Source organism: Bombyx mori, chromosome 2, assembly GCF_030269925.1.
Source record: "Bombyx mori chromosome 2, ASM3026992v2".
In the NCBI taxonomy this organism is placed as follows: Eukaryota; Metazoa; Arthropoda; class Insecta; order Lepidoptera; family Bombycidae; genus Bombyx; species Bombyx mori.
Genome location: NC_085108.1, coordinates 8,318,610 through 8,343,742, shown reverse-complemented (window position 1 = coordinate 8,343,742; position 25,133 = coordinate 8,318,610). Strand labels below are relative to the sequence as shown.

Below are 25,133 nucleotides of genomic sequence, written 5' to 3'. Positions count from 1 at the left end.
ACCATGCCTATTTCTGCCATGAAGCAGTAATGCGTTTCGGTTTGAAGGGTAGGGCAGCCGTTGTAACTATACTTGAGACCTTAGAACTTATGTCTCAAGATGGGTGGCCCATTTACGTTGTAGATGTCTATGAGCTCCAGTAACCACTTAACACCAGGTCGGCTGTGAGCTCGTCCACCACAAGCAATATGTTGTATACAGTTAGGCAGCTGCCCGGGAGCTCCTTGCTCAGGAATGCGAGACGTTCTGTTTGCTAATGCGGAAAAACTGGGTCAGCGTGCGGCCGCCGCTGCGACGCGCGACGTACCCGCGCCAACATCCGCTATGTGTACGCACATACATCTAGTAACTAAATAAGATACGTGAGTTGCTTTACATTCAACGGTTGTGGGTAGAAGTTGACGTCCCGGTCAGGGAGCTCAACTGGTACATGAGTCAAAGTGATGACCAATGACAGTCCGACGGGAACAAGGAAACAACGGTGTACAACATTACGAACTCATAGATTCTCTCGAATAGAACTCACAGAAGCATAGATTGTAGCCACTTACTTCAGAAAATCAACTTTAGCGTTCCATACAACTGTCCACGGCATGCTATCACTGAAATTTTCCGTATTCCCGCAAGTAGAACAAACCTCCTTTAAATATTCCCCTTTACCAAAGATTTGTAGTGAATATAACCAAATATGTGCATTAGTTGACGGCATCGACATTTTTAACGACACATGTCTTGGTCACAAAAACAAACTAGTATCAAAGTTCCTTTGCTTATAATTAACTAGCGGACCGCTCCGGCTTCGCTCGGATCTTTAACAAAAATTTCAACGACGTTGTTTTATTTTTTTAAATAAAAGAACACTTATTGCGACATAACTATAATAGTTAGGTGTATGCTGTCGCAACACTTTTTGTAAATAATAATGTGTTCTACAAAGTCGTAGTACATTATATTATTCTATCATCAATAGTTTTCGCAGGGCACGCGATCTAAAGAATATTTTAGGTCCTTTTTTTACACCTTGGGTTTCATTATTGGAGTTTTAGTAGCTTCCAAGCAGTGAAAGAATTTTTCAAATCGCTTCAGTAGTTTCGGAGCCTATTCGATACAAACAAACAAACAAATCTTTCCTCTTTATAATATTAGTATAGATAAGAGAATGTTAAGTAGTTAACTCTTGTTTTCATGCTATTTTCAAATATACTTTTTGTGTCGTACTGTCAACATTTAAATTTAGCCTATTCATCCGTTGTTTGTAAAATTACTGTAACATGTCGTAGTGTGTTATAAGTTTTTTTTATTGCCATTGTAGGCAGACGTGCATACGGCCCACCTGATGATGAGTGGTCACCGTCGCTCAAGGACGTCAGCAATGCCAGGGGCAGAGCCAAGCCGCTGCCTACCATAAAGTACTCTCCGCAAGCCTGGTTTGAAGAAGGACATGTCATAGCGCTCGGAAAACACCGTGGAGGGGAGCTCATTCCAAAGCCAAGAGATGGCTGTAGATGCCTGTAACTGGCTTACATACCAGTACTTAATTTTATACCTTTTAGTTTTAAGCTTGAATGTTTTGCGTGTATTGCTGTTGGTGTGTCTAAATAAATAAATAAATAAACTCTATTAGGACAAGTGACACGGCCGGCTTTCAAGCACATTGCAGATTCAACTTGCACACCACAGACCGACCTTTCGAAATACCCAATTTCCCAATTGACAAGAGGTCTGAATGCGGATCCGTAATTAAGAACGCGCTGAGTCAGCAGGACGTGGTGTGGTCGCGGTGCAGTGACGCGACTGTTGCGCAACTGTCTTCTTGGGGCTACCATTGTTGGGGCTTCACTCTTTCGTAACCCAACTAACTGTTTCGATATTATTTGGGTTCCGTCGAACAAAATCAAAAAGTTTTTTTTATTGAAAGAGGCGTTCATGGATGCTTTTGAACTAATTTGACATTAAATTTCACAATTCAGAAGAATCGATAAGAAACTACGAACGTAGAAGCGTAAGAATAATAAGAAGTAATAATTAAAGGTAAGACTCTAGTTTTGCGTTACTTAAAGATATTGTTATCTATCTATCTATCTTCTATCTATATATATATATAAATTAATTGCTGTTCGTTAGCCTCGCTAAAACTCGAGAACGGCTGGACCGATTTGGCAAATTTTGGTCTTGAATTATTTGTAGAAGGTTTAAAAGGTATAGAAATATGAAAATGCTCGGAATTATAATAAATAAAAATAAAATTTTTGTTTTTCCTTTAAAGTGTCCCCCGTCGGACGGATTTCTTTTGTTTGTTTTGAGTTAATTTTATACAAAAGTTTAGGTCTTTTATTTATCGATTGAGGCACTACGAAGTCTGCCGGGTCAGCTAGTTTATAAATAATTAAATCAACCCATATAACAAGGATGCCTTGAACTAGCTCAGTCCTTCCTGCCGTGTGAGGCACAGTCTCGTCAGTCTCCGAGCACACACACACACACACACACACACCTTCGCTATTGCAGTGCTTTTAATTGAAAGGTAAATGCGGCGTCCCTGGACCGAGGAGCCAGTTACAATCCGCTGCAGGGAGAGGGAGAGGGACAGGCTTAACGACGTTTACTTTTGTTTTTGAAATTTATAGACTGTGTATCACTTCGTGACAGTTTATGATGTGACTAGCTGTGCCCGCGACTCCGTCCGCGTGTAATAATTACTTTGGCATAACGCTAAATTTTACCCGGGACTTCATTTACGTAGAAAGTGAAAATATTTTTGAATAATAGAATGTCAAGGAGCTCAGAACTTTTAAAGGGTCACAATTTCGAAACTTTAACCGTTTCCGCAATGCACGGAGCGGAAGCTCTCAAAAGGGAAAAAACCTCAAATTGGAAACATTCTTTATTGGCCTATAGCCTTCCTCGATAAACGGGCTATCTAACACTGAAAGTATTTTTCAAATCGGACCAGTAGTTCCTGAGATTAGCGCGTTCAAAGAAACAAACAAACTCTTCAGCTTTATAATATTAAGTATAGATACACGATGTTATCAAAAATATAATATTGCGACGTGTGTCTTTCAAAAGTTAAAAGTTTTTAAGTTGTTGAACCGAATTTCGGTACTTAAAGGTCTGGAGTAGCTCATTTTCACAACACAAACAGACTATCAATATCTGCAGCTCCATCTCACAACCAAAATACAGTAGAAGTAGTGGAAATGACTAAGCAGTTTCCACATACCTAATATTTCTAATTACGTAAGCCGCCGCGGCGCCGATCGAAGCCTCCGCAAGAACCCATGTAAATGATCACTCCATCAAAATGTTTAACCCAAAGAGATCCCTGAGCTATCCTTACCTTATATGTAGTGAAATAAATGGCTCTACATTTGTTAATTACTACAAATCATCTTAAATTTCTAAAATTATACATTTATCTATTTCGAAAATGAGGATAGTAACATCAGCTAACAGTTTTTTTTTTCTTTTCACTTGTATACAGAATCTTGTATATAAAATAAAATAACAAGCCCATAACGGAGGCTTGAAAGCACTCCTGAAGTTCTGAGCACCGCGCACCGCTTACATCCACTGTTTGTCCTGTTTTTAATGAATATGAAGTCAATAAACTATAAGCTGGATCCCTAAACGCAGAACCCAAACCAAAGAGCGACGTCGTTATAATATTGTTTTTAATGAATTATTAGAGACTAGCTTTTGCCCGCGACTTCGTCCGCGTGGAATAGTTACTTTGGCGTAACGCTAAATTTTACCCCCACTTCATTTACGTAGAGAGTGAAAATATTTTTGAATTATAGAATATTAAGGAGCTATTTAAGCCCCTATTTTGAAACATACTTTATTGGAACATATTAAACAAACCTTCCTCAATAAATGAGCTATCTAACACTGAAAGAAATTTTCGAATCGGACCAGTAGCTACTGAGATTAGCGCGTTCAAACAAACCAACTCTTTAGCTTTATAATATTATTAGTACTAGACGATGACCGAGCTGTGTTAGTTTTTTTTTTTTTTTTGATAACGCCATCTTGTTTTGTCTTTAAAGCGGCTAGTTGCCCTCAATTAAGAAAAATAGTATTATTATTCGCCAATAGATGTCGGGAAGAGTCATAAAGTTGATTATCGATAAAGTTGATTATTGAAAAAACGAATAAAACAACATTTTCTGAAAATAAATCGTAGCTACATCGATTTATCGCCCCCGAAATCCCCTGTATACTAAATTTTATGAAAATCGTTGGAGCCGTTATATACAAGAATTGCTCGTTGAAAGGCATAACATAGTACAGAGTATAGATGAGCAGTGTTAGCGTGCGACCTCTTCGTGTCGTTGCTGGGATACATTGAAACAGAAACGATCATTCGTTGCATTGCTGACGTCATGCTGACGTCGCGTCGCTCGTGTGGACACCTGCATCGCCAGGGGTACTCCAAGCCGCCGCCTACAGCTCAGTGCTTGGCAAAAAATATTAAGGGAATAATGTAGTACGTATTCATTTGGTTTTTCCATTCGCTCTCTCTCTCTCTCTCTCTCTCTCTCTCTACAAAATCCTTGTGACACATAAATACATTATAATATGTATATAAGGTGAGGCGAAGGTGTCGCGGGGTCAATGACATCGGAACAGTTATTATTTCTATCGGAAAAATATGTAAATGGAATATATAGTTTACAGTTAGATGTAAGGCGGACAATACGTTTTTTTTTATTTTTTTATTACCCTTGTAGGCAGACGAGCATACGGCCCACCTGATGGTGAGTGGTTACCGTCGCCCATGGACTTCAGCAATGCCAGGGGCAGAGCCAAGCCGCTGCCTACCGCTTAATACTCTCCACAAGCCTCGTTTGAAGAAGGACATGTCATAGCGCTCGGGAAACACCGTGGAGGGGAGCTCATTCCATAGCCGGATGGTACGTGGCAAAAAAGATCTCTGGAAACGCACTGTGGATGACCGCAGTGGCTCCAGGTAGTATGGATGAACTCTACTCCGGTGGCGGGCGGTGCGGTGGTAAAAACGAGATGCCGGTATCATCTCGAACAATTCCTCAGAGCACTCCCCATGGAACATACGGTACAGAATACAGAGGGAACCGAAGTCCCTCCGCAGACCCAGAACGTGATCACAGGTATTTAATAAAAGTTTAGGGCCACACAGTACGACGTAACTCTGGTATTTATCCTAAAATCAGGTTCCATAGTAGAAAATGTTTATGAAGCCGTGTGCCGTACCAACTATACGCTTGAGTCACTACACTCGGTGACTATTGTGCCTTTGCTAAAACCGGTCTAAATGTGAACTACGTGTCTTCGCCTGGGTTTTAGGATATGAAGAGCTGCAGCAAAGTGATCTCTGCAGATTTATTAAGTTCTTTAAGGTATTCTGCATTTAATGCAAATAATTTTGAATAATATTTGCATGCCAACCTGGTAGAAACACGCTGTTCTATAAAATAACTATCAACAACTCTGTAAACCGTGTTTTAGCTCATAAAGTTTGATTTGATTTGATTCTTCACTTGTGTTTTATATAGATCCATCTTAGAAAACATATATCAGATGAACACAAGCATTGCATACAGAAGCTATCTCTCATAGATTGGAAGAAAGCAGGCTAGGGTGGGATCATTTGAAAGGCATGGAATGAGATAGTTTAGAACAACATTATTCGGACCATCACCGTCTCTGTACACCGACGTGGTTTTTTTTTTTTTTTATTGCCTTTGTAGGCAGACGAGCATACGGCCCACCTGATGGTAAGTGGTCACCGTCGCTCATGGACGTCAGCAATGCCAGGGGCAGAGCCAGGCCGCTGCCTACCATAAAGTACTCTCCGCAAGCCTCATTTGAAGAAGGTCATGTCATAGCGCTCGGAAAACACCGTGGAGGGGAGCTCATTCCAAAGCCGGATGGTTGTTTTCGGTCGGTGGAAGGTCTTCCCTTCGCAACATATGTTCCTTTAGCGCTATCAGTATCACGAGCTCCACGTGTCATCATCGCCTACATCCTGCCTGTACATGACTCCGCGGCGACAGAGCTACAAACTTGATAATGATAATTCTCAAATGTCATAGTTTAGTTGGTGGCGATTGATTCGCGGTAAGCATTACAAATATGAGTGTCGGTGAGCACGTGCATCCGGCTCGATGAGGGCGCGTAACAGTAGCAGGTGGGGCCGCGTGACCTGCATACTTGTGACGTCAGCACCCACTCCGACGCACCGGCCACACTTATACTAGCCAGGGACAGGAGGTTACTAATTATTTAATGTTGTTGATCATTTTATTTAATCTATTCTCAATTTGACCACAGACGTCAAGAGCAAAAGGTTGACAATAAATAGTATGCATTCGTGTGTGTGTCAAATACATGGTAGTGTGTGTAATGTTTTCTTTTTTGATTTAATGTATCTTTTATTCATAATTTTTTTAAAATATTAGCATTTCTTCCGGAGTCGATATCTCATCATTGGTATAGCACCCCCGCGCACGCTCACCCACATACATCTGTACAATACAGGACCTGGATAAGTGCTCGCCAGCGTCAGGAGGGCGGTCACAAGCTCAGTGCTAAGCCTTCAGCTTACACAACATCGCCCTGTTGTGAAATAGCACAAACAGCTACTGCTATTTGTGTATTCATGTACCGAATTATAAATAAGTAGAGATACGTATAATCATAGAGACAACGATTTCGTACCGTTATAAGAACAGTTCCAGTCGAAACTTGTATGATAACTTGTGGGAAACTGTTACGAGCTGATGTTGGAAACAAGTCGGCGATCGCGACCGAGCAGCTGGACTCGCGGCTCCCTGGTTACCGGGGCCCGCGGACCGCACCGCGCGAATATCGCCGCGCAAATGTCAACTCTTTTCGAATATCGGCAGTGCTACTCTTTAAATAGAAAGGCAGATCTTAAATATGCCGTGAACCCAATTGAGACATTTGTTCTTGGCAAGCTTGCACCCCCCGGGTGGCAAGAGATCCCCACCTGACGGCTACATCGCGTCGCGTCGCGTCGGGTGCTCGCGAGGTGCAATGACCCGCAGCGCCGTCCTTATCTCAGTTTTCACTTTTACCTTCAAATTTAATGACGATATACGGGCTTACAATTGTTTCTACTAGATTACAGCAGAACCAAAGGACTGTTAGGGGCTTGTTAGTGTGTGTTTGAGTGTGTGTAATACAACATAATAGTTTGACGCTGACGCGGGGATGCGATCGCCAGTTACATACGCCCTAATGTGCAGGCTTACAAAACTGGCAATATATTTATTTCCGCCACACTCGACCGCCGACTGGCGTATCGCTCTTTCAGTATTCTGATGGTGGGACCTCTTGTGAGTCCACACGAGTAGGTACCACCGCCCTGCCTATTTCAGCCGTGAAGCAGTAATGCGTTTCTGTTTGAAGGGCGGGGCAGCCGTTGTATACTTGAGACCTTAAAACTCATATCTCAAGGTGGGTGGCGCATTTACGTTGTAGATGTCTATGGGCTCCAGTAACCACTTAACACTAGGTGGGCTGTAAGCTCGTCCACCCATCTAAGCAATAAAAAAAATAAAAAATCTCCTGATGGCCAGTCCTCAACGAGGTCAGGCACGTGCCGGCTGATGGACGACCGGACAGAACCGGGTGCACATTCCACGCATCTCAATTGTAACAAAGCTCAAAGCTAATCATTGCATTTGGTTGATGTTCAGAGGACACACCTGGCGTTTAGCTGTTACCGGAGGTCATTGACCCGTCGTATCCAACAGACTCCTACACGCGGTCACTCATAAGCACTAAAAGCTCATGTCGGTGCCAACAGCTACAAGTCAGCTGATTGTCCTTATATTGTTTTGTTTATACCGAAAAGGTAAGTAAATAAAGTCAATCAGAACGTACTCCTTAAGGTCGGTCAGTCGGTCGGCGAGAACCGGTCCCTCGGTATCCGGGGCGACACATCGCGAGCCTCCGTCGGACTCCGCGCCGCCGCCGCCGCTACATCACGACAGACTAACTAACGAACTATTATAAGATTAGATCCAGCAACGAACCAGCTTCGAACTCGACTGTTAGATATAAATGTTTGCAAGTTGTGCTATGCATCATACAATATGTATACAAAACATTATCTATAGTAATCTATACTAATATTAGGTATATAAGGTGTAAAAAATTACCTAAAATATTCTTTACATCGCGTGCCCTGCGAAAACTATTCATGATAGAATAAAATAATGTACTATGACTTTGTAAAACACATTATTATTTACAAAAAGTGTCGGGACAACATATTTCTAACTATTATAGTTATGCCGCAATAAGTGTTATTTTATTTAAAAAAATAAAACAACGTCAAAGTCAAATATCGTTGAAATTTTTGTTAAAGACCCGAGCGGAGCCGGAGCGGGCCGCTAGTCAAATATAAATAAAGGGGTTCGTCGTGGCCACTATACGAGTAAGTATTTGCGAAAGGCTCATGACCAGTTCTGTGGAAGTCAGTGCCTACTCGCATATGAGCACTCACGGCTCAAAAGCAACGAAAATAAGTAACAATAGGTAATAATTCAGATAATGTTGGATCATTTCACTGATAAGTGTGCGCTCGTGGTGATCCGGTACACCCGTTCACTTGGCCGCCGGGTTGTGTTGACGCCGCACTAACTGAATGAATCGTTATTGAACCGATGCTGAGTTACCGTCTCGATACACGGACGGTCTGTTGTACTCGAATGTTTTTTTATTACACTTGTAGGCAGACGAGCATACGGCCCACCTGATGGTGAGCTCGTCGCCCATGGACTTCAGCAACGCCAGGGGCAGAGCCAAGCCGCTGCCTACCGGTTAATACTCTCCACAAGCCTCGTTTGAAGAAGGACATGTCATAGCGCTCGGAAAACACCGTGGAGGGGAGCTCATTTCATAGCCGGATGGTACGTGGCAAAAAAGATCTCTGGAAACGCACTGTCGATGAACGCAGCGGTTCCAGATAATATGGATGAACTCTACTCCGATGGCGGAAGGTGCGTGATAAAAAGGAAATGAGGGGATCATTTCAAACAATTCCTCAGAGCATGTGCCGTACAGACCGTAGCTGGTGTCTGAGGAGTGAGATATCAGCTCCTCTACAGCTTATTGTTAGAAATGTTTCAGTGAGCACTCGATCGGGCGATGTATCGACAGCGCGAGTTTTAATATTGTAAATAACATTTTGCAATAAGCACTTGTATTAAAATATTTACACGTCCGGGGCACCAACACTACCAACACAACAAACTCTAGCAAAAATGCCGTGTGTCGGCTGCTCTACACGCGTCTTGCACAACAGCAACTGAGTCACGGATGACCGTACTACCCAACCCACGGAGTCTCGCGCGCTGGCGCTCGAGGAGAACGGACGTGTACGCGCATCGAGCTCCGCTACTCCAGTGACGCCCCGCCACGAGCGAGGCTGCGTGATGTAGCTCCAGGCCGACGTGCAGCGCAAGCGCTTTTTAGTATCTTTATCGCTAATGAATGCTTATAAATTGACAATTTTAGGTTATAAGTGAAAGAATGGACGTAGATAGTGAGTGGAAAACGGACGATAAATCGCCGTTTAAGAAGATTGTGTTTGACATAGCTCCAATTAATTCCAGCAATGGATTAGACACAGTGCAATGTTTTTACTGTAGCATAGTTTCGGAAAAAGCAAATTTTTACGACTGGATTGGCGATCAATCCATGTCAAAGAATCACAAGTGTGCGTGTGAACAAGTGAGTACTGTTAAAATATTTATTCGCAGTGAACTAGAAAGGATCTCAGATGGTTCCGTTAAACTCCATACAAAGTATGTGCATTACCTCGCAAATGCGAACAAGCTCAAACAAGGCAAAGGCCCGCTGTGTGAATGCTCAGGACCGTTGTTCGTTCAAGTGATCGCACAAAACGAATTCATTATTCGCGAAAGAATAATATGTACATATTGCAAGAAGATGAGCCGCGTTGAGTTCAGATGCGACACCATCAAACCTATGACCAAAAAGCAAGTCGAGGGACCGTGGACGCCGGCTGCTAGAATAAGTCACACGAAAGAGCAATCTGCAAAAGATAATATTATGAAATATAATAAATCTAGAGGCATTAAAACCGTGGCGTCGCGGGACGCGAACCAAGCGTCACGTGATAACATAATTCCCAACTGGGGTTCACAAAGCGCGGGAATTCGACCGCAGCCAAAACCAAACCAAGAACATCGACCACGAGTAGAACCGAAGCCGACCGCCATACTAACAAGTAACATGTTTTCACCGCTTGCTTTTGATGAGGAAGAACGAGATAGGGAATCTGACGATACCGTCTCAGTATTGAGTGAGGGTGGGGGCACCAAGCGACGACGTGTTCATAAGACACGGGCGGCATCTATTGGTGTCTCACCAGCGTATCTCCCTTTTGACAACATGGGACAAAGCAATGCTCCAAATGGATCAAATAAAAATTTAACGAAGGATACAAGAACAAAGCGTTATCCTCCATTTATATGTGAATATGACACATGGATCACGGATAAAAACGAGTGGAAGACGGCGAATGAAATTGCTCGAGTGAGTAATTGTGAAATACGCGCTAATCCAAAGAGCAAGAAAATAACATTTATTCCAAAAAACAAGGAAGCTTATGAAGCCATACAGAGGCGACTAAATGAAAACCCAGACAAATATAATTACTACACATACGGATGCAAAGACGATCATCGCCCGGCAAAGAAGCTAATAGCTAAAGGGGTCCGCGCCGAAGGTTACACAGAGGAAGAAATCAAAGCCGATATTCTTGCAAGATATGGAATCAAGATGGAACGGGTAATTATTATGAAAAATTCAGCGTTGATTCTCATCTTCCCAGGTGAAACTGACATGCGAGTAGCCCGCGATATAAAGTTTATCTTAAGTCAGCGTGCTACAATCGAGAAATACAAGGTACGAGACACCGCGGTGACACAATGCAAGCGGTGCTGGCAATTTGGTCATGTGCAATCTCATTGCCGGCGTCCAGAGCAACCAGACTCTGTTGAACAACGCGAAGATGGAGATGTGTGGCATGTGTGCTACAACTGTCACGAAATTGGTCATACAGCAAGACAGGCAAAGTGCCCGCTATTCCAGTTAGAAATAAAAAAACAGAAAAACAGGCGACAGGCTTTCGTCAAAAATAATGAAGGACTTACACTACCCACAAAACGTATGATAGAAGCTTCGAATATAAAAGCAGCCCCAGCCACACGGGTCGACAGAACTAGCTATGCAGCAGCAGCAGGTGCCTTAAGTAGCCCTAAAACCACACGCAAGCCCCCTGAGAATGAATCCAAGGCAAAGGCGTTACCTGACTTACTCAGCAAAGCAAAAGAGTTGATGAAAAGTTTGCAAGCAAAAGGCTATCCCGCAGAAACAATTTTGGATTTTGTAATTGAGCTTATCAATGGATAAATTTCCAAATACGCTCAGAAGAAGAAAACAGTGTGTGAGAATCGTACACTGTAACATTCAAGGAATTCGCAATAAACACATCGAGCTCAAGCAACTGGCAGTCAAACAACGGCCGGATATTATAATCGTAAACGAGTGTAAAGTAGATTTTACAAAGTGTAAATATAACATTCCAGGTTTTAACAAAATTTACGATACTAGGGCAACTCACCTTGTCACTGCAATGTACATAAAGGAAGGTCTTCGCTGGAATCTAACGACTGCGATTCCAGGCGTGGATGACGTTGATCGTCGTATTGAGGGAGTAGCTATCAGGCTAGAAACAATTGACGGTGGTATCATCGTGCGAGGGTTGTATAATCCACACTTACGTTTCTATCAAATTCGGGCGGACTGGGAAGCTCTGTTAAAAGATAACACCACATCGATTAACGTGGGAGATTTAAATTTGAGAATGCAACAGCTTGGACACTCTCAAACACAAGCCGCAGGTGCGCTGGTGCAGCGGGCCATTGGCAACAGAGAGGCAAAATTGGTGCATACTGGCTTACCATCTCGACCCTGCCATCAAGGAAACGGTATACTCGATGTCGCACTGGTGACACAAGAGGCCATGGAGTACACTTATCGAACGAAGCAACTCGATTCTATCTCGTCAGATCACTATCCGTGGCAATTGGAAGTTGATATAGAGGTGCACGAACATGTGCTACTGAGGCGAAAGATGAACAGCATTACTGAATCTAAGGAGTCTCGCATCAAATTCCAAGAGCTAGTCGAAGCAAATCTTCTAGTAATTGTGCCAACCACTGATGCTGAGGCAGATTCATGCGTCGATAACTTGGAAAATGTACTCACTGCGGCATTAGATGAGATGGCGCCGCTACGAGAGTTAATACGACGAGAGGAACTACCAATAAACATCCAATACATGATACAACATCGCAACCGAAGCAAACTAAAAGCAAAAAATGCACCAAGAGGACATATTCTCCGTCGGATATACAACGCTGCAAAGACCATACTGAAGCAAGCGCTGCAAGAATATCGAGAGACCCAATGGAACAACGTCATTGATAGTCCTGAAAACAACAATGCTAAGATGTGGACTATTCAACGCTCTCTGAAGATCAAGCCTCAGCGTCTACCTGATCTACATGGAGTTGTAACTGAAGAAGAAACAATCAATACTCTGGTTGACACGGCAATAGTAAAAGAAGCAAATGTGGATGACACTCATAAAAATTCTGAGACCTTTACCCCATACCAACCGCTGGCCGAGACCGACGTAGACGAGGTAATACGAGCTCTTCGCCTCTTCAAGAACAAGAAAGCGCCAGGCCCCGATCAACTAAGGGCTGACGCAATAAAACTTGCTGGCCCAGCATATTATACAGCACTGACAAACACAATAAACTACACTCTACGCACAGGATATTATCCAAGCCGATGGAAGCTGGGTGACTGTATCTTCTTACACAAACCAGGCAAACCACATACCGAAGCTGCCTCGTATCGTCCCATTATGTTACTTAACATTATGGGTAAGCTGTGCGAACGAGTTATGTATACCAGAGTTCTCTCAGAAGTGAACCGTTTGCATCTTATCCCAGAATACCAGCACGGTTTTACAAAAAATAAAGGGACTGGTACCCAAATTTTACGAACTGGTAAGGTTATTACAGACGCTTTGGCAGAGGGCAACAGTGTAGCGATGATTTCTACTGATCTCAGTAAAGCTTTCGATTCCATAAATCACGCAGGGCTAAGCAAGAAACTGTTTAACGCTGGAATGGCAAATAATGTAATTAAGCTAATAGAGAATTACCTGAAAAATCGGGAGGCTCGTGGTAAGTACCGAACAATGTATGGAAAAAGGCAGCCGATTCCGCACGGGGTACCACAGGGCTCAATTTTGGGGCCGATCCTCTTCAACTTATACATGAGTGATATCCCCAAGACCCACATCGCAGGTATCACACTCTCACAGTATGCTGATGATCTATGCATCCTGAATGAGGCTAGCCAACCAGATACAGCATCGCGGAGAGCGGCATGGGCTGCTGAGACGATTATAAACTACTACAAGGAATGGGGTCTGCAGTGCAATGTGAGCAAAACGGATTGCATAATGTTTACAAATAAACGCAAATTTAATCGCACCATACAACTTCAACATGAGGCATTACCAATAAAAAGTAACATAAAATATCTTGGAGTGCATCTCGACCAAAGATTAGTGATGAAGGAACATGTAAAAAACACAGTGAAAAAAGTAAAACAAGTGCGTGGAATGCTAGCGCCTATCATAGGATGGTATAGTAAAGTGTCCCTTGAAACAAAACTTAAAGTGATCAAAGCAACTGTTCTACCAATCATTGATTACGGCATTGTACAACTATACCCTAGGGTATGTAAGTCTAAGCTAACTGAATTAGAGAGGCAATATCGAATGGCATTGAAGACAGCAGGTAACTTTCCTCGCAATACGAGTTCAGAAGTAATCTGGGAAATGCTTGATGAGGATCCGTGGTACATACGTGCCAGGGACCTTCATGAAGATATGCTCCGCAAGTTAAAAGATCAGCAAATCCCTGGACTTACACTCCCTGGGAATAAATATGATAAACTGAACCACCATAATCCTATGTTGCCTAGCCTGCGCGCAGGTGAAATCGATTATGTTGACAAAAAAGAAAGAGGCAAACCGCTCTCCAAGCGAACGGTTCCTCCTCGTATTCCTATCCTTTAGCTTTAAGATTGATGTAAATAAAATATATAGCTTATGCGTGAGCCAGTTCATGTATGAACTGAGCCCTATTAACTTTACTCTTAGATCTTAGTTTAGACATATAGGTAAATAACATCGCCTGAACTTGGCAGGCTATTGAATTGTAACGCTAATTATAAAAAATAAAGTTGATTCTATTCTATTCTATTCTATTCCAACCCACGCTAGACCAGACCCGGCGGGATATTGCGGGACACAAGTGGGCGGTGGTCTACCGACGAAGATTACTGTCGTTTGGGCGGTCGGAAGGGCTGCGGGATGCGTGTGATGCGCGTCTCCTGGTTCCCAGCCTGCACCACATGATTTCTGTCTCATTCACAATATCCTCCTAACCCAGGGGCTCCCAAACTTATTTTGTCTACTGCTCACTTTGAGAATCAATTATTTTTTAGCGCCCCCATTTTTTCACCTACTTAAAAACCACTATAGCGAGAGCTCAGTCGGTGTCTAAGAGTCCTCCTAAATGAAATTACAAATTGCCTCCCAAAGCTCTACACAACCCCTTTTTTTCTGGGTCTCTTACCGCCCCTCTTTAGGCCTTCAGCGCCCACAAGGGGGTGCTATCGCCCACTTTGGGAAAGGCTGTCCTAACTCAATAAACATAACTAGCTTCGAGCTGTACCATCCGACGTTAGTTGTTCTCCGGAGTCCACAGGCATGTGGATGTGAAAACCGCCATTCGCATTCATCCTGTAACAACTATTTCTTCGTCCAGCCCGGGGTAACTGCCTCGCGATGGAATAGGTCAAGACACGATACGACCTAGTACCACAATGCCCTGAAGAAAAATAAATCGCAGTGTTGCAGAAATAGCGAAAGGTGAAGCTTTCAGTGCACGTCGGTACTCGCCAAACGCACTTTGGAAACCCAGTGTAGATGAGCACAATAACGCACCGTATAAAGATAGCGTGACCATACGGTGCACCACAGAGAGAACTAAGCCCGCAATCTCTCTGCCCGCCCAGACCCGCGCAGCTTGACGACGCGTGCACAGGAGAAACACGTACACGACTCTACGACCTTTCCTGAGAAGACAAGTCAGCAGCGAGACAGCGAGACAACACACGCCGCGACGATGCGGATAACCTTTATTGGATCAAAGCACGACAGGCGCGCTGGTGCAGTTTACAAGCGGCGATATCGGATGCCATCATTACGGATCCTTCGGATCCATTGACGGTGCTTTTAGGTACCACAAGCACCGGTCACCGTCCCCGTCGAACCCGTCGCTTGCGACGAAGGGCTCGACGAGCGAATTAACCCACAGACACAGCCCACTGAGTTTCTCGCCGGATCTTCTCAGTGGGTCGCGTTTCCGATCCGGTGATAGATTCTGCGAAGCACTGCTCTTGCTAGGTTCAGTGTTAGCATCACTCCGGTTTGAGCCCCGTGAGCTCATTTACTAGCTAAGGTTACGCTGAAATAGCCTCTCAAGGCTATCAGCTTAGGTAGGAAAAAAAAAGGAAACAGCGACAGGAGGCTAGTCCAACACCTAGCCCGCGCGCCCGCTTCACACACTCCTACCTAGACCTACCTAACTTACTACCGTTGTTACTGTTCCAGTGCCGAGTTATAATAAGCCGCCCGTGATACCACTACTCGCCTGTCGATGCTCAAGTATAATTTATTATTATCTATGTCGGACACACTCAGCTAGCAGTCTTGCATAACTTTCTCCTAATCACATCTTCTATTAATGGAAATGAGTTGCAGTCTTTCAGAACCGTAATCCTATCTGTATCTGTCAATAAATGGTCTTTAAATGTTCAGATTTCTTTTTGTGTTGGCTGAACCAGCTGACAACCCAGCCAACAGTAAGTGACTATTTTGTAAACAGGAAAGGTAGCGGTATTGACATACGTAAAGTTGCTAACAAATTCCTAGAAGTGAGTGTGAATTCTTAATAACACTAATTCCCGTTTTGTAGGTATTGCAGTATAAGAGTGAATAGTAGGCGACCTCTTCGTACCTATCTGTTTCACGTCTTCTTTTAATTGAGTCTTCTGATACTGTAAATAGTGACGGATGGACCTCCTGCTATTTATTAACCCTCAGTCTATCCGTATCTAACAGTAAACTGTAGCTTAGTTGAGTACATATTCGGTGATCATGTTAAAAAGCAGTAAAAATAAAATTGAAAAAGCTAATTGAACTTTATAATAAAATCAACAAACCTTTCACTAATTCACTCTTCAGGAGTTGCTTATTGATAATTCACAGGGTAAGATAATTTTAAGTCAACACTAAATTTAAGAAATATATATTCTCACTTTTTCTCACAAAAGTAACTTTCACATTTACTCGATGACTTGACTACGCACACGCGACTCGTTAAGACTCGCAGCCTAGAAACTTAAAAACACTCGCGGCTAACACGTTAAATAACTTTTACTTCACGAATAATTTAAAATTAACACTTTTACAAAAAAACTTTTATTGAATTTCCCCTGATTATTCCGCTGTTTTGTTTAAACATCCGCGCGAACCGATGCTCGTGGCAAACTGACTACTTCAAGTTAATTTCATAGAGTTCGTGTGATAGAGCAAGACGGAGCATGTGAAAGTCACAGGAGCGACGGAGATAGACATGGTTGTAGCGGTATTTTTTTTTCTCCTTTCGCGCGTCTCTGGTTACTTTCTAAAACGCCTGGAGGTGGAAGAAACGTCAAGACTGGAGTCTTGTACCTCTTGCTTGTTAATGTTTTCATAATAAATCTAAACACAAGGTACATTAAACAAACCCAATAGTATGTAGTGGTAGGACCTCTTGTGAGTCCGCACGGGTAGGTACCACCACCCCGCCTATTTCTGTCGTGAAGCAGTAATGCGTTTCGGTTTGAAGGGCGGGGCAGCCGTTGTAACTATACTGAGACCTTAGAACTTATATCTCAAGGTGGGTGGCGCAATTACGTTGTAAATGTCTGGAGCCCATCAGTGATCACTTAGCACCAGGTGGTCTGTGAGCTCGTCCACCCATCTAAACTAAAACTAAAATCTAAACCCATCAAGCAATAATAATAAGAAATGTTATTTAATACTACACTACAGGATAGACTGACCACACCACAGAACACAACCCGTATTGGTTTGCGGCAAAAATAAATGAACTGTGATCGAATGCAATCACTTGCTCCACCGCAATGTTCAAAATAGAAATTATCGGAAGGATGAAGATCAATAGAAAAATAAAATGAAAACTCTACAATTAATGATAGAGAAGCGACAGATGTAGTTTGCGAAGACCGCCTGCAATACTGCACCACCGCGCCCACCGCGTATCGGTTCTCATCATCAGCACAGATTCTGTGGTCGTGTTCGTTTCAAAAAATGATTGAAATTATAAGGTTAATTAATTATTATACTTACTACTAAATTGACAATTTTATTGCTGTGGCTCGTTGGTCTAGGGGTATGATTCTCGCTTCGGGTGCGAGAGGTCCCGGGTTCAAATCCCGGACGAGCCCTCTCGGTAAATGTTCTTTTTTGCATAAGCTACATAAATTTCAAAAAAATAACCATCTTTTCCCTTACAACGTGAAACAGATATGCAATACATAGAACCTTTCCTCTCATTTATAAAAATAATTAAGATGTTATGTCTATCAAGTAACGAACAAACAGTCAATGACTTAAGAGGGTAGACGGCTCGCGCACCGATGAGCACTTAACACCAAGTGGGCAGTCAGCTAGTCTATCCGAGAATGGCAAAAAAACTATCATAAATACCTTCACTTTCAGTGCTGTTTTCTTCTGTGTTGCTCTTTGTTTTTTGTTATTCATGGGCTTTAGTGTTAAGATTTTATCAACCTTTTTTGTTTCCCAACTTTAGAAAAAAAAGGAAAATGTAAAATATAACAGGAATCTAAATAGTTTGAGGTAAAGTTTTTACCACTGGGTGAATATTAGTAAGAATATTTAAATGTATTTGAATCAGCAACTTAAAATTAATATAGCACTTGTGTGCAGTCAGCGCTGGATTTACACTAAGAGCTGTCGGAGCAAGTGTCGGGGCAAGTCGGGGCGGCAAATTTTTTTTTTTTTTGTCTTATCAAGATTGCGCAATATAGTTAATTAGTCATAATATATTAATTAATAATTTTCTGTTTAAAATAAATCAAAAAATTCGATTCATCCATTATTTTTTAATTATAATTCTAGCACTTTTGGTATTAATGATCAAAATGATTTAATCAAATTATTTCCTTGGAGATATTAAATAATTATCGATTTTTCTATTTTCTGGAATTAAAGAAATTTAATTAGTGTATTTTTTTTAATGTATATTAATATAATTATAAGTCACCCTTAGTGCCAAATATATAATTATTAGAAAAAAAAGATATATTTATTTATGTTTTTGGAATATATAACATAGAATAAAGTTTCTGCGATAAACTATTTATTTAAATTTTGAAAAATAAAAAATATAAACTATCATCATCAGCCTGCGGCAGTCCCCTGCTGGACATAGGCCTACCCCAAAGCTCGTCACTGAACCCGATCTTCGGTTCTACGCATCCAGCTACTGCCAGCAGCCTTGCGCAGGTCGTAGCTCCATCTAGCAGCCCAGCTAAACTATAATTGTGAGTATAATTTCCAGTATTGGAGCCAATTTTTTCCGATGCCCAGGAGCGGCATTAAGTTTAAATCATATCCGATCCTGCAAACTAAATGGTAAACAGTCGACGTCGCCCAAAACACGTCATTTTGGATCCTCCCGATCCACTAACGGTGCTTTTAGGTACCTCAAGCACCGGTCATCGTTCTCGTCGAACTCGTCGCTTGCGACGAAGAGCTCGACGAGTAAATTAACCCTCAGACACAGCCCACTGAGCACTGAGTTTCTCGCCGGATCTTCTCAGTGGGTCGCGTTTCGATCCGGTGGTAGATTCTGCGAACCACTGCTCTTGCTAGGGAACAGTGTTAGCAACACTCCCGGTTTGAGCCACGTTAGCTCACCTACACGTCAAGAAGAAACTGAAATAGCCTCTGAAGGCTAACAGAATAGGTAGGAAAAAAAAAAAGGTTTTAATCCGGCCATTGTCTACGTAATAATATCTAAATGTATATTATTTTCATGAAAATGAATAGAATAATACTTATAATACCATCTATCGTGCCTGGGCTACAATTTGCAAGTAACAACACCTGCAAGGTCAACGTAATGAAATAGTATAGCTATTGCACAATAGATGGCGGGTGAAGTATCTATTTATTAACCGGCTAAATGTAAGCTAACGGGTCTTAAGGATTTTCAATTCAAATACATGTTGACATAACTTTGCCAGATTAAACGGTAGTTGATAAATATACGTTTTTCATTTGTTTAGTTTGTACTTGGTAAAGAATTAAATGTTTTGCGAAAACTTACTCTAAATGACTTAATAATGTGAATATAGAAGTTTTATTAGTTTCTGAGCCTAATTTTTAGATTATAAATCTAATTTAATAAAGTTTAAAAGAAAAAGCTGTTCATGATGTCGCGACCGAGTACCTCACAGTCACCACCTGTTGTTGCTTCCATTAACGATGTCAGTGCATTATTTCAAAATGCACAGAAATATGAAGAACTGAGTCTAATTGGTACAGGTATGTAAATATCTTCTTAAAACGCACTACATATTGTTTTATACATAACCTATGTTTGTCCCTATATTTATCCATGTGCCGGTTAAAATCGCGCACTTTTTTCTTTTTCTCAGTTACAGTTCCGTAACAAAAACAAAAAACGATGTGAATGTCAACGTTTCATCCGATCTGTTCGTATTTACCATATGCTTCATTTTCATCGTATACAATTAAATGTATCAAAATAAAATTACAAATAACGCTAACTAAGCCTACCTGCAACATACACAAACAACAGTAGCTTTTATTTAAGTTTGTAAACATATACTATTTATAAAATCATAAGATATAAATATTGACGATATTTACTACTATGGAGACGAAATAAAATTTTTATCCATGTCTTAACATTACATTGTGTATTAGAATAAAATTAAAATATTCCACCCCTTTTTTCAAATTTGACTCCAATTTTAAATTGGAGCTGATATACAGTTGTGGATTGATTTGATTTGGGTTTAAAATATACGTTCCCATATATCTGACATTTGACATTTTCTACCAGATCTTCCAGAGCACTAGGGCCTACTTTCAAAGGGAATATAAACAGTATTTAATAAGGTTTGCATGATAGAAAAAAATCAAATTGTCTCGTTTCAGGTGCATATGGGACAGTGTATAAAGCTCGCGATCTTCATAATGGAGGGCAGATTGTAGCTATGAAGAAAGTTAAAGTTGCCCTCACAGAGGATGGGATACCACTCTCAACTGTACGAGAGATTGCCTTGTTAAGACAACTTGAGGCGTATAGACATCCCAATATAGTCAGGTATATACATGAGTGGTAAAATTTGTTAATAATATCTAACTTCCTGTGTCTTCCTGTGTAACTATACTTGAGACCTTAGCACTTATATCTCAAGATGGGTGGCACATTTACATTGTAGATGTCTATGGGCTCCAGTAACCACTTAACACCAGGTGGGCTGTGAGCTCGTCCGATGGAAGTTTTTTTTTTTATTGCTTAGATATCCATCTAAGCAATAAAAAAACCTTCCTGTGTCTGAGTCTGTAGCTTGAGGCAGTAATAATAAACCATTGTATTTTGTTTTTAGACTGCTAGATGTCTGCCACGGAGGGCAGTGCTTGGAGCGAGACCAGCAGCTAGTACTATTCCTGGTGTTTGAACATGTGGAACAGGACCTTGACTCTTTCCTTAGTCGAGCACCGGGACCGCTTCCAGAGAGCAGGATTAGAGTAAGCACTATTGAAGAGCTTAATTCTTGTTGAGGCATTCCAAAGGCAATTTGAATAATTTTCATATCTAGTAGGTATACTGATTGTTATGTACTGTTCTGTTTCAGAGCATGTCCCACGATATAATATCAGGGGTGGACTTCTTGCACTCTCATCGCATTGTGCACCGAGATCTCAAACCTCACAATCTCCTGGTGACGGTGGCTGGACGAGTCAAGCTAGCTGACTTTGGTCTCGCCAAGACCTATGATGTAGAGATGAAGCTCACCAGTGTTGTAAATATATAAGTCATATATCTCATGTGTGTGGGTGTGTGTCAGTACTGTTGGACAGAGCGGTGAGTGTGTGCGCGTGTGCAGGTGGTGACGCTGTGGTACCGGCCCCCGGAGGTGCTGCTGGGGGCGCGCTACTGCTCGGCGCTGGACGTGTGGTCGGCGGGCTGCGTGCTGGCGCAGCTGCACACGCGCCGCCCGCTGCTGCCCGGCGCCTCCGACTCCGATCAGCTGCACCGTATCTTTAGGTCTGGACCAAGTTAACCTTTTTTTTTTAATTGCTTAGATGGGTGGACGAGCTCACAGCCCACCTGGTGCTAAGTGGTTACTGGAGCCCATAGACATCTACAACGTAAATGCGCCACCCACCTTCAGATATAAATTCTAAGGTCTCAAGTATAGTTACAACAGCTGCGCCACCCTTCAAACCAAAACGCATTACTGCTTCACGGCAGAAATAGGCAGGGTGGTGGTACCTACCCGCGCGGACTCACAAGAGGTCCTACCACCAGTAATAGTAATATCTAGTCTTCAACATTAGTACATCGATATCCAACAAATAATTTTCTTTCATTGCATATTATTATGATGTGAATAGTATATTATGTACTTTTTAATGTAAACAATTTTATTTAGTTTATATATACTTTTATTTTTTATATTCTCAATTCAATTAAAGATGCTATATGTTTAGTTTGCCCATGCAGAGTTCACTTCTGCAGATCAAACATAATTTTTTGCTCATAATTAAACAATGATTTCAATTGCAGATTAATAGGTCGGCCCCCTCGCTCGGAGTGGCCTGACAACGTATCCATAGAGCTGGACAGCTTCCCCAGCTACCCTCCGCAGGACCTGGCCAGAATCCTGCCCAGGATACATCCTCATGCATTAGATCTTATCAAGGTACACTATTCAAGATGAAACATACAATTATTATTGTGGTATTTACTTCGACTAGTGGACCCGCAGTAGCCGAAATTCGACTATAATTAATTGAAATTGTAAGTTTGTACACTATTATGATTCTATTTTCAAAGACTATTATACTTTTATAATCACAAATTTCGCCAAGACTACACTATAGAAAAATACTAACAAAGACATACAATATTTAATCTATTCTCAATTTGACAACAGACGTCAAGAACAAAAGTTTGACAATAAATAGTATGCATGCGTGTGTGCGTCAAATACGTGGTAGTGTGTGTAATGTTTTATTATTATTGATTTAATGTATTTTTATACATAATTTAAAAAAAATGTTAACATTCTGCACTCCTTCTGTATATTGTCTATAAGTGTGGGAAATTTCATACTCCGTCCGCGCAATTTTCGTAAAAAGGGATACAAAGCTTTTCCTTCACGTATTAATATATTATTATAGATTCCGGTACTCATTTTGAACGCAAATGAACTGAAATGTAAAATTTATATTAAAAATTAATTTAGATTTAAAAACCTAAAATTGTTAGGTTTGATAGCTGTTGTGACGTCATAAGACAGTACACGGACTCGTCGGCTGTTTGTAGCGTTGATATCAAGAAGGGTACGATTTTGTAAAATGCTGAGTGTAAAATCTATGTTTTGTACAGACATCACGTGGCTGTTAAGAATCAGTGCATCTATAATAATGCACTTTTAATTTTATTGTAAATACTTAATTTTAAGATTTCGATAAGATTTGGAGCTGTATTTGCGTTACATTGCGTGTTCACAAAAGATAAACTGTTTGATACAATAACATTGTATTTCAGGGCATGCTGGTGTTTGACCCGTCCAAACGGCTGACGGCGATGGACTGTCTGGAGCACCCTTACTTCACGGAGGAGCCGGTCGCGTAGCTGACTGCGGCACCCACTATCAGCCGCCGCCGCTACCGGCGACATCAAACTAACTACTTACTAAAACATTGTGAACACAGTGAACTTTGTCGGGAGTGTCGTTTTTAGGCGCGACACACACGCAGCAGCAACGTACTGCCGTTACGTGATATTTGACTCATAAATGAAGGTGACCGGCGGGCGATGACCTCGAGCGTCATGTCATTTATAAATGTGTTACATTGCGCGCTGAACCAAAACAATAGTTTTCTTTTAAATTAGTACATTTACTATGCTCGTGCCTAACTACTAAAGCTTCGTCTTTTTTTTTTTTTTTTTTTTTTTTTTTTTTTTTTTTTTTTTTTTTTTTTTTTCGCCGGACTTCCGCCCTTTTCTGGGGATACTGGGCGGGGTATGTCAGAGTCGAACTGACTAAAACCTCCTGTCGCTCAACAACCAACGTCCAAACCTCGCATGAGACAGAACTCATGAAAAGGCAAAGGGGGGAAAGTGAAGTGTTTAGTGCGGAGCACATCTCTCCCATCACCCTCCCCCTCGGGACGCCGGACTGGCAGTCGTCGGCGCCACGACCACCAGCCCTCTCGGTCGGCAGACTGTCCGAAGCCCGCCTAGATGGCGCCGGTTAGAGTGGGTCTTAAATAATAATAAAGCTTCGTCTTAGGAAGATGTTCTCTTACCTCTTTTTTAGAAATATTAATGCAAATGCCAGTTCACATACATTTTTTTCCCTACTTAAGCTGATAACCTTGAGAGACTATATCAGCGTCGCCTTAACTAGTAGGTGAGCTCACGGGGCTCGAACTTGACGACGTTGCTAACACGAACCCTAGCAAGAGCCGCGCTTCTCCAGAATCTACCACCGGATTGGAAACACGACCCACTGAGAAGATCTGGCGAGAAACTCAGTGTGTTGGTTCGACGAGAACAATGACCGGTTCACATCTTCTTTCTGGTCGTTCCCTCAATGCTGAGGATCGTGACTGTATGTCAATCTTCTCCACTGGGTCCGGTTCTGCGCCATATGTACCGCTCCCTGTATCTGGCCTCCAGTCACCTCCTTGAGTTGGTCCACCCATCTAGCTGGCGCTCTTCACATACATAGACCATAATCACAGACACCAGGATTTTTGGAACAGCGCCCTGACGGCAAACGTCCTTACCTAGGCGCATACAGGGTGTGCTTGAACTGTTTCCGCGCCCGACAACAATACTCCTTTGTACACATTTAAGTTCCTTTACTTTTAATGCGTGTGATACTTACTCCGCGCCGGTCCTCTGGTGACTGACGAGCGACTACGCGTCACATAAGTCGCTAAACGATCCCGCTCAGTTACTTTAAAAACACATCTGTTATATGGGCTCCAGTAACCATTTAACACCAGGTGGGCTGTGAGCTCGTTCACCCACCTAAGCAATAAAAAAAACCTCCATTGCCCCTGTTTATTTCTAGACACTTTTTAAACTCAACAAGATGAGAGAGCCGTCGCCGGCGGGTGACCCGTCCACCAGTTGTACAAGAAGAGTTGAGGGGCGGCGCCACCTCTCGACACCTGGAGAGTCCTGATTGAGAGGAAATCCTATAAATATATTTAGTGAGAGATCGAGACGCGTGCCTTAACGTTGATGGTGTTGTCCTGCTCGCACACAGGTGACGCGGTGGTGTAGAGTGAGATAGAACAATTTAGAATTTAAGTTGTTAAGTTAAAATTGTTGAGACCTAAGACTATTACGTGTGCTGAGAACAATGCATTTACTTTATATTTGTGTAATAAAAATAATTAAAAATTAATGTATTTTTATTTATTTAACATCCAAAACTAAACATTTCGGGGACAAAGCCACATAAAAATGTCAACCCGATTGTTAGTAATGACTCCCACCGTCACGCCAAGGACCCGCGGGGAGGGAGAGGAGGGGTTTCACGCGAGGACAAAGGACCGCCAGGGT

At 42.0% G+C, this 25,133-nt stretch overlaps 2 protein-coding genes and 1 non-coding gene across 3 annotated transcripts in view; 2 read left to right on the top strand and 1 right to left on the bottom strand.

Annotated features, from left to right (window-relative positions):
* Positions 1 to 17,119, bottom strand: part of LOC101738867 (uncharacterized) — a 35,072-nt gene extending 17,953 nt beyond the window's left edge. Inside the window, exon 1 of the mRNA XM_038016780.2 lies at positions 16,420 to 17,119. The gene's annotated coding sequence lies outside the window, so the exon portion shown is untranslated. The remainder of the gene's footprint in view (positions 1 to 16,419) is intronic.
* A 518-nt stretch (positions 17,120 to 17,637) lies between these two features.
* TRNAP-CGG (transfer RNA proline (anticodon CGG)) lies at positions 17,638 to 17,709 on the top strand. Its single transcript has one exon. It is a non-coding gene; the product is annotated as a tRNA-Pro (tRNA).
* A 1,865-nt stretch (positions 17,710 to 19,574) lies between these two features.
* Positions 19,575 to 23,287, top strand: LOC100316860 (cyclin dependent kinase 4). Its single transcript, NM_001168580.1, is given in 7 exon segments — positions 19,575 to 19,834; positions 20,474 to 20,642; positions 20,929 to 21,070; positions 21,178 to 21,345; positions 21,430 to 21,590; positions 22,113 to 22,248; positions 23,100 to 23,287. Coding segments are annotated over 7 exon segments (978 nt in total). The 5' UTR covers positions 19,575 to 19,719; the 3' UTR covers positions 23,187 to 23,287.
* Positions 23,288 to 25,133: the final 1,846 nt, after the last annotated feature.